General features: G+C 48.5%; 1 protein-coding gene across 2 annotated transcripts; it reads left to right on the plus strand.

Annotated features, from left to right (window-relative positions):
* The first annotated feature begins 2213 nt into the window (after positions 1-2213).
* TMEM147 (transmembrane protein 147) lies at positions 2214-14187 on the plus strand. 2 transcript variants are annotated; one of them, XR_009275913.1, is made up of 8 exons: positions 2214-2426; positions 2681-2750; positions 3721-3786; positions 6884-7020; positions 9819-9903; positions 12909-13030; positions 13753-14002; positions 14075-14187. XR_009275913.1 is itself a non-coding variant. In XM_058823151.1 (7 exons), exons 1-7 carry the CDS (start codon positions 2350-2352, stop codon positions 13871-13873), a joined length of 678 nt encoding a protein of 225 aa, XP_058679134.1. In that variant the 5' UTR covers positions 2214-2349; the 3' UTR covers positions 13874-14177. The 2 variants fall into 2 exon arrangements, 1 of the variants encoding a protein (XP_058679134.1); XM_058823151.1 differs by having other exon boundaries at positions 13753-14177.
* Positions 14188-19566: the final 5379 nt, after the last annotated feature.

Genomic DNA, 19566 nt, shown 5'->3' on the forward strand with positions numbered 1-19566 from the left:
CAAAAATTCCAAAAAGTAACCCCCCAAAAATCCAGATTTTTTCCCTCAAAAATTCCTGAATTTTCCCCCCCAAAATTCCAGAATTTATCCCCAAACTTTCAAAATTTACTGCCCCAAAATTCCCAAATTTTCCCCTCAAAAATTCCCGAATTTTCCCCCAAAAATCCGGGATTTCACCCCGAAATTTCCAGGATTTTTCCCCCCCAAATCCCAGGATTTATCCCCAAAATATTCAAGGATTTATCCCCTCAAAAATTCCTGAATTTACGCCCCCCCAAATTCCCAAATTTTCCCCCAAAATTTCCAGTGTTTACCCCCAAAAATTCAGAATTTCCTCCCCAAAATTCCAGGATTTTCCACCCCCCAAATTCCAGGATTTATCCCCAAAATATTCCAGAATTTCCCCCCCCAAAATTCAGATTTTCCCCCCCAAATTTGCATTTTTCTCCCAAAAAATCCCCCAGGGACCCCCAAATTTGGGTTTTTCTCTTTTTCTCTCCCAAAATTCGGATTTTCCCCCCAAAATTTGGAATTTCTCGCCAGAATTTGAATTTTTCCCCCCCAAAATTTGGGGTCCCTCCCCCCCCCCGCACCCACCGTTGGTCGCGGCCGTTCCGTTCCCCTCCCCCCTTGGGCCGCACCATTTATGGGGGCGGGGGGGGGGGCGGGGATGGGGGGAGGGGGCAAAGTCCGCGTAAACAGCGAGGGGGGGGGAGGGGAAAAAGGGGGAGGGGACCCCAAAATGCCCGAAAATTAAAAAAAAAATCCCCAAAAAATCCCAAAAAATCCCCAAAATTTTCCCTAAAAAAATTCCCCCCAAAAAGTCCCCAAAACATGTCTCAAAATTCACTCCAAAAATCCCCAAAATTCCTGGAAAAAATCCCAAAAATATCCCCAAAAATACGACAAAATCGGCTCAAAAAATCCCAAAATTTCCCCCCAAAAAGGCCACAAAATTCACTCCAAAAATCCCCAAAATTCCCCCCCAAAATCCCCAAAAGTCCCCAAAAATTACCCCTAAAAATTCCCCCCAAAACTCCCTCAAAATGCCTGAAAATTCCCAAAAATTAAAAAAAAAAATCCCTCAAAAATTCCCAAAAAGCATCAAAATTCGCTCAAATCCCCGAGAAATTTCTACAAAATTGCCCCCAAAATTTCCCAAAAAATTCCCTCAAAATACCCCCAAAATTTCCCACAAAAATTCCCCAAATTCCCCCCAAATTTCCCAAAAATCCTCAAAAATTTCCCCCAAAATCCCTGAAAATTCCCAAAATTTCACAAAATCGCTGAAAGTCCCTGAAAATTCCCCCCCAAACCACCCAGAACCCCCAAAATTTCCCTGTTTGTCCCCAAATTTCTCTCAAATTCCCCCAAATTTTCCCTTTTTATTCCCATTTTTATTAAATTTTCTTGGGATTTTGAGGGAGGTTTGCAGGAATTTGGGAATTTCCTGGGATTTTCAAATTTTGGGTTTTTTTTGGTGTAATTTCCTGGGATTTTGGGGTGAATTTCCTGGAATTTCCCAGAATTTTGGGTGATTTGCCCACAATTTTGGGAGAATTTTCAGCTATTTTGGGGAATTTTGGGTGAATTTCCCAGAATTTTGAGGTCATTTTGGGTGAATTTCCTAGAATTTTGTGGAAATTCTGGGCAAATACCCACAATATTTGAGGAATTTACCAATTTTTGGGTTAATTTCCCGAGATTTTGGTGAATTTTGTCAGAATTTCCTTTGGTTTTTGGGGGAATTTCACGGAATTTTGAGGGAATTTCCCACAATTTTGGGTGAATTTCCCGCGATTTTGAGGGAATTTTGGGTGAATTTCCCGGAATTTGAGGGAATTTTCGGTGAATTTCCCGGAATTTTGGGTGAATTTCCCGGAATTTTGGTCAAATTTCCCACAAATTTGCGGAATTTTGGGTGAATTTCAGGAATTTTGGCGAATTTCGGGCGATTTTCCCGCCATTTCCGCTCCCCCCGCCGCCATTTTGTTCCCTCAGGGGCGCGGCCTCGCTTTCCCATCTCCCCCCGCGGCCTCCCAGAACCCGGAAGCGCTACCGGAAGTCCGCCCAGCCTCGCTTTCCCATCACCCCCCGCGGCCTCACAGAACCCGGAAGCGCCACCGGAAGTCCGCCCAGCCTCGCCTTCCCATCACCCCCCGCGGCCTCCCAGAACCCGGAAGCGCCACCAGCAGTGGGCGCGGCCTCGCTTTCCCATCAGCCCCCGCGGCCGCCAGGCTCCGGAAGCGCCAAAAATTCCCGCAAAAATTCCCAAAAGTCGCCAAAAATCGCCCCAAAAATTCGGGAATTTCCCCCAAAATCCCCTCGGGGGTTCCCCCCGCGGCGGCCATGACGCTTTTTCACTTCGGGAATTGCTTCGCGCTCGCGTATTTCCCCTATTTCATCACCTACAAATGCAGCGGCCTGTGAGGAACTGGGAGGGACTGGGATGAACTGGGATGGACTGGGATAAACTGGGAGGGACTGGGAGGGACTGGGAGGGACTGGGAGGGGGTGGGAAAGGGTTAAAATGGGGTTTGGGGTGACTGGTTTGGACTGGGAGCGTTTTTTGGGGGTTTACCGGTCTGTACTGGTCTGTACTGGTCTGTACTGGTCTGTACTGGTTTATACTGGTTTATACTGGTTTATACTGGTTTATACTGGTCTGTACTGGTGCCAGGTCCGAGTACAGCGCGTTCTGGCGCTGCGTCCAGGCCGGAGCCACCTACGTACTGGTGCAACTGGGAAAGGTGGGGAAGGGAACTGGGATAAACTGGGAACCCCCAAATCCAAACTGGGATAAACTGGGAGCCCCCAAATCCAAACTGGGAACCCCAAAATCCAAACTGGGAACCCCCAAATCCAAACTGGGAACCCCCAAATCACCAAAATTCACCCTAAAACCGAACTGGGATGAACTGGGAGGGACTGGCACAAACTGGGAACCCCAAAATCCAAACTGGGAGGGACTGGGACCCCAAAATCCCCAAAATTAACCCCAAAATTGAACTGGGAACCCCAAAATCCAAACTGGGACAAACTGGGAGGGACTGGGAGCCCCAAAATGCCCCAAATTCACCCCAAAATCCAACTGGGAACCCTCAGAATCCAAACTGGGATAAACTGGGAACCCCCAAATCCAAACTGGGAACCCCAAAATCCAAACTGGGAGGGACTGGAACCCCCAAATCCCCAAAATTAACCCCAAAATTGAACTGGGAACCCCAAAATCCAAACTGGGACAAACTGGGAGGGACTGGGAGCCCCAAAATGCCCCAAATTCACCCCAAAATCCAACTGGGAAACCCCAAAATTGAACTGGGAGGGACTGGGAACCCCAAAATGCCCCAAATTCACCCCAAAATTGAACTGGGAGCCCTCAAAATCCAAACTGGGAAGGACTGGCAGCCCCAAAATGCCCCAAATTCACCCCAAAATCCAAACTGGGAGCGACTGGGACAAACTGGGAGCCCCAAAATCCAAACTGGGAACCCCAAAATCACCAAAATTCACCCCAAACCGAACTGGGAGGGACTGGGAGCCCCAAAATGCCCCAAATTCACCCCAAAATCCAACTGGGAACCCTCAGAATTTCCCAAATTTGCCCCGAAATTGAACTGGGACAAACTGGGAGCCCCAAAATCCAAACTGGGAGGGACTGGGGGGGACTGGGAGCCCCAAAATGCCCCAAAGTCACCCCAATTTCCCCTCCCCCCCCAGATGCTGTTTTTGGCCACTTTCTTCCCAACCTGGGAGGGACCCTCGGGCGGCTACGACCTGGTGGGGGTGAGTGCCCCAAAATCCCCAAATTCACCCCAAAAATGGCCCAAAACGAGCCCAAAAACGGCCCAAAATGAGCCCCAAAAATGGCCCAAAACGAGCCCAAAAAATGGCCCCAAAATCCTCAAATTCACCCCAAAAATGGCTCAAAATTTACCCCAAAAATGGCCCAAAAATGGCCCAAAGTTCACCCCAAAAATGGCCCAAATTCACCCCAAAAATGGCTCAAAATTCACCCCAAAAATGGCCCAAAACAAGCCCAAAAAATGGCCCCAAAATCCTCAAATTCACCCCAAAAATGGCTCAAAATGAGCCCGAAAAATGGCCCCAAAATCCTCAAATTCACCCCAAAAATGGCTCAAAATTTACCCCAAAAATGGCCCAAAAATGGCCCAAAGTTCACCCCAAAAATGGCCCAAATTCACCCCAAAAATGTCCCCAAAATCCTCAAATTCACCCCAAAATGGCCCAAAATTCACCCCAAAAATGGCCCAAAATCAGCCAAAAAATGGCCCAAATTCACCCCAAAAATGGCTCAAAATGGCCCAGAATTCACCCCAAAAATGGCCCAAAATGAGCCCAAAAATGAGCCAAATTCACCCCAAAAATGGCCAAAAATGGCCCAAAATTCACCCCAAAAATGGCCCAAAATTCACCCCAAAAATGGCCCAGAAATGGCCCAAAATTCACCCCAAAAATGGCCCAAAATGAGCCAAAATTCACCCAGAAATGGCCCAATAATGGCCCAAAATTTTTCCAAAATCTGCTTTAAAATGTCCCAAAAATTGCTGAAAAATTCCTCCCAAAATCCCCAAAATTCACCCCAAAAATGGCCCAAAATTCACCCCAAAAATGAGCCAAATTCAGCCCAAAAATGGCCCAAAAAAGGCCCAAAATCTGCCAAAAAATGTCCCAAAAAATGACCCAAAATTGTCTCAAAATTCACCCCAAAAATGTCCCAAATTCTGCCAAAAAATGGCCCAAAATTCACTCCAAAATCAGCCCAAAAACACCCAAAAATCAGCCAAAAATAGCCCCAAATTCACCCAAAAATCCACCCAAAAGTCATACCAAAAATGGCCCAAAATCAGCCCCAAAATATTCCAAAAATGCCCCAAAAATGTCCTAAAATCAACCCCAAAATGTCCCCAAAATGCCCCAAAAATCAGCCCAAAAATGCCCCAAAATTCACCCCAAAATCAGCCCTAAAATGACCGAAAAATGGCCCAGAAATGCCCCAAAAATTCAACCCAAAATAGCCCAAAATTGACCCAAAAATGTCCCAAAATAGCAAAAATTCAGCCCAAAATCAGCCTAAAAATACCCCAAAAATCCACGGAAATTCACCCCAAAATCACCCAAAAATTCACCCCAAAAATGGCCCAAAAATTGCTGAAAAATTCCCCCCAACATCCCCAAAATTCACCCTAAAAATGTCCTAAAATCAGCCCAAAATTCAGCCCAAAGTGCCCCAAAATCAGCCCAAAAATGAGCCAAAATTCACCCAAAAATGGCCCAAAAATGCCCCAAAAATTCAATCCAAAATATCCCAAAATTCACGCAAAAATGGCCCAAAATCAGCCCAAAAATGGCCCAAAATTGGCCCCAAAAATGCCTCAAAAATCCATGAAAATTCACCTCAAAAATGACCCAAAAATGTTCCTAAAATGGCCCAAAAATGTCCCAAAATTCACCCCAAAATCAGCCCAAAAATGCCCCCGAAATGGCTGAAAAAATCCTCCCCAAATCCCCAAAATTCACCCCAAAAATGGCCCAAAAAAATCCTAAAATCAGCCCAAAAATGCCCCAAAAATTCAACCCAAAATCAGCCAAAAAATGGCCCAAAAATGCCTCAAAAATACAAAAAAAACCCCCAAAAATTCCCTAAAATACTCCAAAATTCGCCCCAAAATCAGCCCGAAAATGCCCCCAAAATACCCAAAAATCAGCCCAAAAATGCCCCAAAATCAGCCCTAAAATTCTGTTTAAAAATCCCCAAAATTCCCCAAGAGATCCCCTCTAGATTTCCCAAAAAATCTCAAAAAATTCCTCCCAAAAAGAAAAAGTTCCCTAAATAATTCCCAAAAATCCCCCCAAAAAATCCCCCAAAAAGTCCCCTAAAAATCCCAAAAAAATCCCTCCAAAAATCCCCCCAAAATTCTCAAAATATCCCCAAAATTTCCCTTAAAAATCCCCAAAAAACCTCCAAAAATTCCCCAAAAAATTCTCAAAATTCCCTCAAAAAATCCCCCAAAAAATTCTCAAAAAATCCCCCAAAATTTCCCAAAAATACCCCAAAGGATCCTTCAAAAAATCCCCAAAAATTCCCCAAGAAATCACCAAGAAATCCCCTCCAAATTTCCCAAAAATCCCCCAAAAAATCGAAAAAAATCCCCCAAAAAATCCTAAAAATTGTCCAAAATTCCCCAAAAAATCCCCAAAAAATCCCCCCAAATTCCCTCAGAATATCCCCAAAAAAATCCCTCCAAAAATCCCCCAAAAATTCTCAAAAAATCCCCAAAAATCCCTAAAAAATCCCTAAAATTTAAAAAAAATCCCCAAAACCCCCCTAAAATTCTGCTTAAAAATCCCCCCAAAATTATCCAAAATCCCATAAAATACCTGAAAAATAAATCCCCAAAAAACCTCCAAAAATTCCCCAAAAATTCTCAAAATTCCCTCAAAAAATCCCGAAAGAAATTCTCAAAAAATCCCCAAAAATCCCCCAAGAAATCCCCTCCAAATTTCCCAAAAATCCCCCAAAAAATCGAAAAAAATCCCCCAAAAAATCCCCAAAAATTCTCAAAAATTGTCCAAAATTCCCCAAAAAATCCCCAAAAAATCCCCCAAAATTCCCTCAGAATATCCCCAAAAAATCCCCAAAAAATTCTCAAAACATCCCCAAAATTTCCCTTAAAAATTCCCAAAAAATCCCCAAAAAATCCCCCAAAAATCCGATTTTTCCCTCCCTTTCCCCCCATATCTCCCCCATTTTTTGGCCGTTTTTTCCCATTTTTTCACCGTTTTTCCCCCAATTTTTTCCCGGATTTCCCCAAGTTCATCCCAAATTTCCCAATTTTTCCCAAATTTTGGATTTTTCCAGGAATTCCTGCGTGCCACCGTTGACGTCGCCGATCTGGGGGGGCTGCAGCTGGCGCTGGGCCGGGGCGGGGGGAGGGGCGAGCTCCGGATCCTGGTGGCGGCGCTGGGCTGGGCCAGCGCGGAGCTGCTCACCGCCAGGTGGGAAAAATGGGAATTTTGGGGAAAATTTGGGATAAATTTGGGATTTGGGAATTTATTGGGAAGTTTGGGGGCAAAAAACCGCGAAAAAATCGGATTTTTTGGGCATTTTTTGGGCATTTTTTAGGGAATTTTGAGGGAATTTCTGGGGATTTTTCTGGGAATTTTCCGGGATTTTTTGGGGCAAATTTGGAATTTTTTGGGGGATTTTTTTGGGAATATTTGAAGATTTAAAAAAAAAAAATTCACCATTTTTTTGCTATTTTTTGGTGGATTTTTGGGAGATTTTGGGGGAGGGGCGAGCTCAGGGTCCTGGTGGCAGCGCTGGGCTGGGCCAGCGCGGAGCTGCTCACCGCCAGGTGGGAAAAATGGGAATTTTGGGGAAAATTTGGGATAAATTTGGGATTTGGGAATTTATTGGGAAGTTTGGGGGCAAAAAACCGCGAAAAAATCGGATTTTTTGGGCATTTTTTGGGCATTTTTTAGGGAATTTTGAGGGAATTTCTGGGGATTTTTCTGGGAATTTTCCGGGATTTTTTGGGGCAAATTTGGAATTTTTTGGGGGATTTTTTTGGGAATATTTGAAGATTTAAAAAAAAAAAATTCACCATTTTTTTGCTATTTTTTGGTGGATTTTTGGGAGATTTTGGGGGAGGGGCGAGCTCCGGATCCTGGTGGCGGCGCTGGGCTGGGCCAGCGCGGAGCTGCTCACTGCCAGGTGGGAAAAATGGGAATTTTGGGGAAAATTTGGGATAAATTTGGGATTTGGGAATTTATTGGGAAGTTTGGGGGCAAAAAACCGCGAAAAAATCGGATTTTTTGGGCATTTTTTGGGCATTTTTTAGGGAATTTTGAGGGAATTTCTGGGGATTTTTCTGGGAATTTTCCGGGATTTTTTGGGGCAAATTTGGAATTTTTTGGGGGATTTTTTTGGGAATATTTGAGGATTTAAAAAAAAGAATTCACGATTTTTTTGTTATTTTTTAGTGGATTTTTGGGAGATTTTGGGGGAGGGGCGAGCTCAGGGTCCTGGTGGCGGCGCTGGGCTGGGCCAGCGCGGAGCTGCTCACCGCCAGGTGGGAAAAATGGGAATTTTGGGGAAAATTTGGGATAAATTTGGGATTTGGGAATTTATTGGGAAGTTTGGGGGGGTTTGGGGGCAAAAAACCGCGAAAAAATCGGATTTTTTGGGCATTTTTTGGGCATTTTTTGAGGAATTTTGAGGGAATTTCTGGGGATTTTTCTGGGAATTTTCCGGGATTTTTTGGGGGGAAATTTGGAAATTTTTTGGGGGGATTTTTTTGGGAATATTTGAGGATTTAAAAAAAAGAATTCACGATTTTTTTGTTATTTTTTGGTGGATTTTTGGGAGATTTTGGGGGAGGGGCGAGCTCAGGGTCCTGGTGGCGGCGCTGGGCTGGGCCAGCGCGGAGCTGCTCACCGCCAGGTGCCAATTTGGGGTGAAAAATGGGAATTTTGGGAAAATTTGGCATTTGGGAATGCCTTGGGATTTTTTTGGGACGTTTTGCGGGGTTTTGGGGCAAAAAACCGCGAAAAAATCGGATTTTTTGGGCATTTTTTGGGCATTTTTTGGGTATTTCTTGGGGAATTTTGAGGGAATTTCTGGGGGTTTTTCTGGGAATTTTAGGGGGAATTTTTGGGGATTTTTTTTTTTTATTTTTAAAAATTTTTTCCTAGTTTTTTAGAGATTTTTTGTGGAATTTTTTGAGATTTTGGGGATTTTGGGGGATTTTTTTGGGGGATTTTTTGGGGAATTTTTGTAGATTTTGGGGGATTTTCTGGGATTTTTTGCGATTTTTTTTTCTGGATTTTTTGGGGAATTTTTGAGAGAAAATTTGGGATTTTTCGGGGGGATTTTTAGGTAAATTTTGGGGAATTTTTGGAGAATTTTTTGGGATGTTTTTGAGGAATTATCAGGGATTTTTAAGGGGATTTTTCGGGGATTTTTTGTGGATATTTTGGGGAATTTTCAGAGATTTTTCGGGGCATTTTTTTGGGAGTTTCTGGTAATTTTGGGAGATTTTTTTTTTAATTTTTTGGGAATTTTCAGGGATTTTTGGGGGGGATTTTGGGGGATCCTGGTGGCAGCGCTGGGCTGGGCCAGCGTGGAGCTGCTCACCGCCAGGTGGGAAAAATGGGAATTTTTTGGAATTTTGGGACAATTTTGGGAAAATTTGGGATTTTGGGGAGTTACTGGGAATTTTTGGGGGATTTTTTTGGGGTTTCGGGAGGGTTTTGGGGCAAAAAATGGGGGAAAAATGGAAATATTTTGAATTTTTGGGGGGAATTTTAAGATTTTTTTCTGGGATTTTTGGGGGACTCTTTTTGAGATTTTTGGGGGGGGTTTTTGGGGATTTTTTAAAAATTTTTTGAGAATTTTTTGGGGGGTTTTTTTAGAGAATTTTGGGGGTTTTTTTGGGATTTCTGGGATTTTGGGGATATTTGAGGGGTGGGGATTTTAGGGAGGTTTTGGGGGGAATATTTTTGGGGATTTTTTTGGGGAATTTTTTGGGGATTTTTTGGGAATTATTGAGAATTTTCAGGTTAATTTTGGGGGATTTTTGGGATAAATTTGGGGTGAACTTTTGGGAGTTTGGGGATAAATTGAATGCAAAACTTTGGGATTCTTGGGGTGGTTTTGGGGCAAACGTTTGAAATTTTGGGATAAATTTGGGGTGGAATTTTTGGGAATTTTTTGAATTCTTGGGAATTTGCGTTTCTTTGGGGGGGTAAATGTGAATTTGGGGGTTTCTGACCCCTCCCCCTCCCCTGGGCAGGTGTGTCCCGCTCTGGGTGGGGGCGCGGGGGGTGGAGTTCGACTGGAGGCACCTCCAGATGGGGCTGGACTCCAACATCAGCCTGGTGAGTGCGGCGGCGGCACTGGGACGGACTGGGACAAACTGGGAAAGGGTTAAAGGGGATTTGGGGTCACTGGTTTATACTGGGATGGAGTTTGGGGTCACTGGTTTGTACTGGGAGGGACTGGGACAAACTGGGAAAGGGTTAAAGGGGCTTTGGGGGCACTGGTTTGGACTGGGACAAGCTTGGAGGGACTGGGAGGGACTGGGAAAGGGCTAAAGGGGCTTTGGGGTTACTGGTTTGGACTGGGACAAACTGGGAAAGGGTTAAAGGGGCTTTGGGGTCACTGGTTTGGACTGGGAGGGAGTTTGGGGTCACTGGTTTGGACTGGGAGGGACTGGGACAGACTGGGACAAACTGGGAAAGGGTTAAAGGGGCTTTGGGGTCACTGGTTTGGACTGGGAGGGAGTTTGGGGTCACTGGTTTGGACTGGGAGGGACTGGTTTGGACTGGGAAAGGGTTAAGGGGGGTTTGGGGTCACTGGTTTGGACTGGGACAAACTGGGAGGGACTGGGAGGGACTGGGAAAGGGCTAAAGGGGGATTTGGGGTTACTGGTTTGGACTGGGACAAACTGGGAAAGGGTTAAAGGGGCTTTGGGGGCACTGGTTTGGACTGGGATGGAGTTTGGGGTCACTGGTTTGTACTGGGAGGGACTGGGACAAACTGGGAAAGGGTTAAAGGGGATTTGGGGTCACTGGTTTATACTGGGATGGAGTTTGGGGTCACTGGTTTGTACTGGGAGGGACTGGGACAAACTGGGAAAGGGTTAAAGGGGCTTTGGGGGCACTGGTTTGGACTGGGAGGGAGTTTGGGGTCACTGGTTTGGACTGGGAGGGACTGGTTTGGACTGGGAAAGGGTTAAGGGGGGTTTGGGGTCACTGGTTTGGACTGGGACAAACTGGGAGGGACTGGGAGGGACTGGGAAAGGGCTAAAGGGGGATTTGGGGTTACTGGTTTGGACTGGGACAAACTGGGAAAGGGTTAAAGGGGCTTTGGGGGCACTGGTTTGGACTGGGATGGAGTTCGGGGTCACTGGTTTGGACTGGGATGGAGTTTGGGGTCACTGGTTTGGACTGGGACAAACTGGGAAAGGGTTAAAGGGGCTTTGGGGGCACTGGTTTGGACTGGGAGGGAGTTTGGGGTCACTGGTTTGTACTGGGAGGGGACTGGGACAGACTGGGACAAACTGGGAAAGGGTTAAAGGGGATTTGGGGTCACTGGTTTATACTGGGATGGAGTTTGGGGTCACTGGTTTGTACTGGGAGGGACTGGGACAAACTGGGAAAGGGTTAAAGGGGCTTTGGGGGCACTGGTTTGGACTGGGATGGAGTTCGGGGTCACTGGTTTGGACTGGGACAAACTGGGAAAGGGTTAAAGGGGATTTGGGGTCACTGGTTTGGACTGGGAGGGAGTTTGGGGTCACTGGTTTGTACTGGGAGGGACTGGGACAAACTGGGAAAGGGTTAAAGGGGCTTTGGGGGCACTGGTTTGGACTGGGAGGGAGTTTGGGGTCACTGGTTTGGACTGGGATGGAGTTTGGGGTCACTGGTTTGGACTGGGAGGGACTGGTTTGGACTGGGAAAGGGTTAAGGGGGGTTTGGGGTCACTGGTTTGGACTGGGACAAGCTGGGAGGGACTGGGAGGGACTGGGAAAGGGCTAAAGGGGCTTTGGGGTTACTGGTTTGGACTGGGACAAACTGGGAAAGGGTTAAAGGGGGATTTGGGGTCACTGGTTTATACTGGGATGGAGTTCGGGGTCACTGGTTTGGACTGGGAGGGAGTTCGGGGTCACTGGTTTGGACTGGGATAAACTGGGAGGGGCTGGGAAAGGGTTAAAGGGGATTTGGGGTCACTGGTTTGTACTGGGACAAACTGGGAGGGACTGGGAGGGACTGGGAAAGGGCTAAAGGGGGATTTGGGGTCACTGGTTTGTACTGGGAGGGGATTTGGGGTCACTGGTTTGGACTGGGACAAACTGGGAGGGCGCTACAGTTCCCAAAGCCGCCACCAGGGGGAGCTGTGAGTGCATTGCGGGAACTGGAATGGAACTGGGTTATACTGGTTTGGACTGGTTTGGACTGGGATAAACTGGGAGGGACTGGGAAAGGGTTAAAGGGGGATTTGGGGTCACTGGTTTATACTGGGATGGAGTTCGGGGTCACTGGTTTGGACTGGGAGGGAGTTCGGGGTCACTGGTTTGGACTGGGATAAACTGGGAGGGACTGGGAAAGGGTTAAAGGGGATTTGGGGTCACTGGTTTGTACTGGGAGGGAGTTTGGGGTCACTGGTTTGGACTGGTTTGGACTGGGAGGGACTGGGACAAGCTGGGAAAGGGTTAAAGGGGGATTTGGGGTTACTGGTTTGTACTGGGAGGGGGTTTGGGGTCACTGGTTTGTACTGGGAGGGGACAAACTGGGAGGGACTGGGAAAGGGTTAAAGGGGGATTTGGGGTCACTGGTTTGGACTGGGACAAACTGGGAAAAGGTTAATGGCGGATTTGGGGTTACTGGTTTGGACTGGGAGGGGGTTTGGGGTCACTGGTTTATACTGGGATGGAGTTTGGGGTTACTGGTTTGTACTGGGAGGGACTGGGAAAGGGTTAATGGCGGATTTGGGGTCACTGGTTTGGACTGGGACAAACTGGGAGGGACTGGGAAAGGGTTAAAGGGGGATTTGGGGTTACTGGTTTGGACTGGGAGGGAGCTTGGGGTTGCTGGTTTGGACTGGGACAGACTGGGACAAACTGGGAGGGACTGGGAAAGGGTTAAAGGGGGTTCGGGGTCACTGGTTTATACTGGTTTGTACTGGGACAAACTGGGAGGGCGCTGCAGTTCCCAAAGCCGCCACCAGGGGGAGCAGTGAGTGCATTGGTCCGTACTGGTCTATATTGATTTCTGTGGGTCCATACTGGTTTATACCGGTTTATACTGGTTTATACTGGTCCGTACCGGTCCGTACTGGTTTATACTGGTTTATACTGGTTTATACTGGTTCATACCGGTTCCAGGTCCGGCACGTGGCCGCGGCCGCTCTCCTCTGGGCCTCGGGGCGCCACGACCTCCCCTCCCCCCTGCGGCTGCCCCTGGGGGGGCTCCTGGCGGCCGCCGCCTACGAGGGATTCTTAATTGGGTAATTAACTCGTTATTAGCTATTAGTTATTAATTATTAATTATGGGGAAGAGGCTGTGGGAATGGGAGAGGGAATTTGGGGCTTCTTAGTTGGGTAATTAATTCATTATTAGTTATTAATTATTAGTTATGGGGAAGAGGCTGTGGGAATGGGAGAGGGAATTTGGGGCTTCTTAATTGGGTAATTAGCTCATTATTAGTTATTAGTTATTAATTATGGGGAAGAGGCTGTGGGAATGGGAGAGGGAATTTGGGGCTTCTTAATTGGGTAATTAGCTCATTATTAGTTATTAGTTATTAATTATGGGGAAGAGGCTGTGGGAATGGGAGAGGGAATTTGGGGCTTCTTGATTGGGTAATTAATTATTAATTATTAGTTATTAGTTATTAATTATGGGGAAGAGGCTGTGGGAATGGGAGAGGGCATTTGGGGCTTCTTAATTGGGTAATTAATTATTAGTTATTAATTTTTTATTATTAATTATTAAATATTAAGTATTACTTAATGTTGGGGAGGGGCGTATGAAGGGTTCTTGATCAGATTGCTAATTAATAATCGTTAATTAATTGACTTAGTAATTAATTTTTTATTTATTAGTTTACTGATCAGCGGTGCGGAGGGGTCGAAGAGGGGTTCTTGGCGGGTTATTAATTAGGTAATTTACGGACAATTAATTAGTTATTAATTATTAATTATTAATTGTGGTTTTGTCTCGTTGCAGGTGGGCGGGGCAGGCGCTGGGCCTGGGCCCCTGGGGGGCGCTGGGGCTGCGGGCGCTGGGGGCGGCGGCGCTGGGGCTGGGGGCCATGAGGCTGCTGGTGCCCCTGCTGCCGCCCCCGTGACGCGCCGGGCACACCTGGGCACACCTGGGCACACCTGGGCACAGCTGGGAACCGGAAAACAGCAAAAATTTGGGGAAAATCGGTGAAAATTTGGGGAAAATCCGTGGAAATTTGAGGATTTGGGCACACCTGGGCACAGCTGGGAACTGAAAAACGGCGAAAATTTGGGGAAAATCACCTCCATGACACACCTGGGCACACCTGGGCACAGCTGGGAACTGAAAAACGGCGAAAATTTGGGGAAAATCGGTGAAAATTTGGGGAAAATAGGAGGAAATTTGGGGATTTGGGCACACCTGGGCACAGCTGGGCACACCTGGGAACCGGAAAACAGCAAAAATTTGGGGAAAATCGGTGAAAATTTGGGGAAAATCCGTGGAAATTTGGGGGTTTGGGCACACCTGGGCACACCTGGGAACCGGAAAACGGCAAAAATTTGGGGAAAATCGGTGAAAACTTGGGGAAAATCCGTGGAAATTTGGGGATTTGGGCACACCTGGGCACACCTGGGCACACCTGGGAACCGGAAAACAGCAAAAATTTGGGGAAAATCGGTGAAAATTTGGGGAAAATCCATGGAAATTTGGGGGTTTGGGCACACCTGGGCACACCTGGGAACCGGAAAACGGCAAAAATTTGGGGAAAATCGGTGAAAATTTGGGGAAAATCCGTGGAAATTTGGGGGTTTGGGCACACCTGGGCACACCTGGGAACTGGAAAACGGCAAAAATTTGGGGAAAATCGGTGAAAATTTGGGGAAAATAGGAGGAAATTTGGGGGTTTGGGCACACCTGGGCACACCTGGGAGCACCTGAGATAACCATAAGACACCTGGGCACACCTGGGGGCACCTGAGGTACCCATAACACACCTGGGCACACCTGGGGGCACCAAAATGGGGAAAAACGGTGAAAACTGGGGGAAAATCAGTGAAAATTTGAGGAAAATTGGAGAATTTGGGTGCGAAATGGGCGTGGCCCAGGTATGCAAATGATCCCCAGGTGTGCAATGGGCGTGGACTAAATATGTAAATGATCGCCAGGTGTGCAATGGGCGTGGCTAAAATGTGAAAGGGGCGTGGCCCAGGTATGTAAATGACCCCCAGGTGTGCAATGGGCGTGGCCCATATGTGTAGTGGGCGTGGCCCTGGTATGCAAATAATTCCTTGGTGTGAGGTGGGCATGGATTAAATATGTAAATGAGCCCCAGGTGTGCATGGGCGTGGCCTGGGTATGCAAATGAGCACCAGGCATGCAATGGGTGTGGTCCAGGTATGCAAATGACCCCCAAGTCTCAAGTGGGCGCGGCCCAGGCGTGAATGGGCGTGGCCCTGGTATGCAAATGATCCCCAAGTGTGCAATGGGCATGACCCATGTATGCAAATGACCCCCAGATGTGAGTGGGCGTGGCCTAGGTATGTAAATTGTTCCCCGGTGTCTGATTGGCTCCCGGGTGTGAGTGGGTGTGGCCCAGGTGTGAATGGGCGTGGCCCAGGTATGCAAATGAGCCCCAGGTGTGGAGTGGGCGTGGCCCAGGTATGCAAATGTGGCCCCTCCCACCCACCCCGAGCAATAAACGCACCTGGCCACACCTGAACGCGTCACCTGTGCCTTTCCTTCCTGTTTTATTCAAATTTTGGTTTCAGATTCCCAAATTTCTCCTCAGAATTCCCCAAAATTTTCCACCTGAAATTCCCCAGAATTCCCGAAAATTTCCCCACAAAATTTCCAAAAGTTTCACTCCAAAATTCCCAGTTTTTTCCACCAAAATTTCCCGATTTCCTCCCCCAAAATTCCCCAAATTTTCCCCCCAAAATTCCCAAATTTTTCCCCAAAATCCCCCAAATTTTTCTCCCTAATTCCCAAATTTTTCGTCCTAAAATTTCCTCCAAAAATTTCCCAATTTCCTCCCCCAAAATTCCCCAAATTTTTTTCTCAAAAATTCCCAAGTTTTCCCCCTCAAATTCCCCCCCAACTTTCCCAATTTTCCCTCCCAAACTTCCCAAAATTTTTCCCTCCCAAAATTTCTCAATTTTATCCCCAAAATTCCCCAAAATTTTCCCTCCGAAATTCCAGATTTTTCCCCCCCCAAATTCCCTAAAATTCAAAAAAATTTCCCCCAAAATTCCCCAAATTTCTCCCAAAATTCCCAAAATTTTCCCTCCAAAATTTCCCAATTTTCTCCCCTCAAAATTCCCAAATTATTCCTTAATTAACACAGTCATTAATCTTTCATTAATTGCTAATTAATAATTCACTAACGCTGTCATTTATTGCTAATTAATCATTAATTAATGCTGCCATTCATCTCACATTAACTGTGACTTAATCATTCATTAACCCCGTCATTACTGCTCATTAATCTCTAATGATTCGTTAATTAACGCTGTCATTAGCCTTCCATTAATCTCTAATGAATCGTTAATTAACCCTATCATTAATCTCCCATTAATCGCTGATTAATCATCAATTAGCGCCGCCATTAATCTCTAATCAATCACTAATTAACGCCGCCATTAATCTCTAATCAATCGCTAATAACGCTATCTTGAATCACTAACTAATAATCCATTAACGCCGCCATTAATCGCTAATTAATCACCAGTTAGTGCTACCCTTAATAGCTAATTATTCACCAATTAGTGCCGTCATTAACCGCTTATTAATCCTTAATTAATGCCGCCATTAACCGCTTATTAATCGTTAATTATCACTGTCACTAATCTCCCATTAGTCGCTAATAAATCGTTAATTAACACTATCATTAATCACTAATTGATCATCAATTACGCTATCATTAATCTCCCATTAATCACTCATTAATCACTAATTAACGCCGCCATTAATCGCCTAGTAATCACCAATTAACGCCGCCATTAATCGCTAATTAACCACCAATTAACTCTATCACTAATTGCTGATTAATCTCCAATTAACGCCGCCATTAATGGCTAATTAATCACCAATTAACAGCTAATAAATCACGCATTAACCCCGCTATTAATCGCTAATCAGTCATCAATTAATGCTCTAATTAATCATTAACGAGCGGCACAAAAGGAGCGGGGGCCGCCCCTCCCCCACCCTGATAAGCCCATCCTGATAAGGGGCGGGGGAGGGGCGACAGCAAGGACGGGAGGCCCCGCCCCCCCCCAGGTGTGACCCCCAAGGTGTCCCCAAGGTGTCCCCTCCCCCCACACCTGGCCCAGGTGTCCCCAACCCCCATCCAGGTGTCCCCTCACCTGTCCCAGGTGTGCCCAGGTGTCCCCAACCCCCATCCAGGTGTCCCCTCACCTGTCCCAGGTGTCCCCAGGTGTCTCTCAGGTGTCCCCCAGGTGTCCCTTGCCCCCTCACCTGTCCCCAGGTGTTTCTCAGGTGTCCCCAATTGTCCCTCAGGTGTCCCCTCACCTGTCCCAGGTGTCTCCAGGTGTCCCCAGGTGTCCCTCCCTCACCTGTCCCAGGTGTCTCCAGGTGTCTCCCCAGGTGTCCCTTCCTCCCTCACCTGTCCCAGGTGTCTCCAGGTGTCCCCTCCATCTCAGGTGTCCCCTCTCCCCTCACCTGTCTCAGGTGCCCCTCAAAGGTCCCCCAAGTGTGTCCAGGTGTCCCCAAGCCCCATCCAGGTGTCCCCTGTCCCCTCACCTGTCCCAGGTGTCCCTCAGGTGTTTCTCAGGTGTCTCCCAGGTGTCCCCACTCTCACCTGTCCCAGGTGTCCCTCAGGTGTTTCTCAGGTGTCTCCCAGGTGTCCCCTCACCTGTCCCAGGTGTCCCTCAAGTGCCCCTCCCTCCCTCAGGTGTCCCCACTCTCCCCAGGTGTCCCCTCTCTCACCTGTCCCAGGTGTCCCCAGGTATCCCAGGTGTCCCCTCTCTCACCTGTCCCAGGTGTCCCCCAGGTGTCCCCAGGTGTCCCCTCTCTCACCTGTCCCAGGTGTCCCCAGGTGTCCCCCAGGTGTCCCCAGGTGTCCCCTCTCTCACCTGTCCCAGGTGTCCCTCAGGTGTCCCCCAGGTGTCCCCTCAGGAGTTTCTGAGGTTCCCCTCCCCCCCCCCCCACCTGTCCCAAGGTGTCCCCGCCCCTCCCCCCTGCCCAGGTGCGCCCAGGTGGGGTCACCTTGGGGCGTTCCCGGAGCGTTTAAAAGGGGAGAGACCGGGACGGAACCGGGAGAGAGAGAACCGGGACAGAGAGAACCGGGACAGAACCGGGACAGAACCGGGACAGAACCGGGAGAGAGAGAACCGGGACAGAACCGGGAGAGAACCGGGAGAGAGAGAACCGGGAGAGACCGGGACAGAACCGGGACAGAACCGGGAGAGAGAGAACCGGGAGAGAACCGGGACAGAGAGAACCGGGACAGAACCGGGACAGAACCGGGACAGACCCGGGACAGAGAGAACCGGGAGAGACCGGGACAGAACCGGGACAGAACCGGGACAGAACCGGGACAGAGAGAACCGGGAGAGAGAGAACCGGGACAGAACCGGGACAGAACCGGGAGAGAAGCGGGAGAGCCATGGGCAAGGAGGTGAGAGGGGAGAGGGGAGAGGGAGAGGGGAGAGGGAGGGAGGAAGATGAAGGAGAGATGGGAGGAAGGAGGTGAAAGGAGGGAGGGAGGAAGAGCAGAGAGGGAGGGGGGGGGAGAGATGGAGAGGGGGAGGAAGAGCAGGGAGGGAGGGAGGAAGGAGGGAGGGAGGGAGAGGAGGGAGGAGGATGAAGGGGAGATGGAGGGGAGGGAGGAGGGAGGGAGAGAGAGAGAGGGGAGAGGGAGGAAGGAGCGAGGAAGAGGAGGGAGGGAGGAGGATGAAGGGGAGATGGAGGGGAGGGATGGATGGAGAGAGGAGAGGGAGGAAGATGAAGGGGGATGGAAGGAGGGAGGGAGGGAGGGAGGGAGGAAGATGAGGGGAAGAGGAGAGAGGGAGGAAGGAATGGAGGGACGGGAGGGGGGGAGGAATGCAGGGAGAGAGGGGAGAGGGAGGAAGATGAAGGAGAGACGGGAGGAGGGAGGGAGGGAGGAAGGATGAGAGAGAGAGGGGAGAGACGGAGGAGGAGGATGAGGATGAAGGGAGGAAAGAGGGGGAGGGAGAGAGATGGAGGATGACGAAGGCAAGAGGAGAGAGGGAGGAAGGAGGGACGGGGAGGAAAGGAGGGAGGGAGGAAGATGAGGGAGAGATGGAGGGAGGAGGGGAGAGGGAGGAGGATGAAGGGGGAGTGGAAGGAGGGAGGGAGGAAGATGAGGGAGAGATGGAGGGAGGAGGGATGGAGGGAAAGGAGGGAGAGAGGGGAGGGAGGAATGAAGGGAGGGAGGGGAGGAGGAGAGAGGAGGATGAAGGGGAGATGGGAGGAGGGAGGAAGGCAGGGAGGGATGGAGGGATGAGAGGAGAGATGGAGGGAGGGGAGAGGGATGGGAGGGGAGAGGGAGAGGAAGATGAAGGAGAGATGGAGGGCGGGGAGAGGGAGGAGGGAATGGAGGGAGGGAGAGGAGGGAGGGACGGGAGAGAGGGAGGAAGATGAAGAGGGACGGGGGAGGAAGAGGAGGGAGGGAGGAGCATGAAGGGGAGACGGAGGAGAGAGGGAGGGATGAAGGGAGAGGGATGGAGGGGAGGGGAGATGGAGAGGGAGGAGGATGAAGGGGAGATGGGAGGAGGGAGGGAGGGAGGAAGAGCAGAGACGCAGGAAGGAGGGAGGGAGGGACGGAGGGAGAGA

Source organism: Ammospiza caudacuta, chromosome 38 (genome assembly GCF_027887145.1).
Source record: "Ammospiza caudacuta isolate bAmmCau1 chromosome 38, bAmmCau1.pri, whole genome shotgun sequence".
NCBI classification, from domain to species: Eukaryota; Metazoa; Chordata; class Aves; order Passeriformes; family Passerellidae; genus Ammospiza; species Ammospiza caudacuta.

Coding starts and splice junctions, on each gene's coding strand:
- TMEM147 (XM_058823151.1), top strand. CDS start 2,350: ATGACGCTTTTTCACTTCGGGAATTGCTTCGCGCTCGCGTATTTCCCC. Junction 3,787..6,883: donor GCGGCTACGACCTGGTGGGG/GTGAGTGCCCCA, acceptor GGATTTTTCCAG/GAATTCCTGCGTGCCACCGT. Junction 13,031..13,752: donor TACGAGGGATTCTTAATTGG/GTAATTAACTCG, acceptor GTCTCGTTGCAG/GTGGGCGGGGCAGGCGCTGG.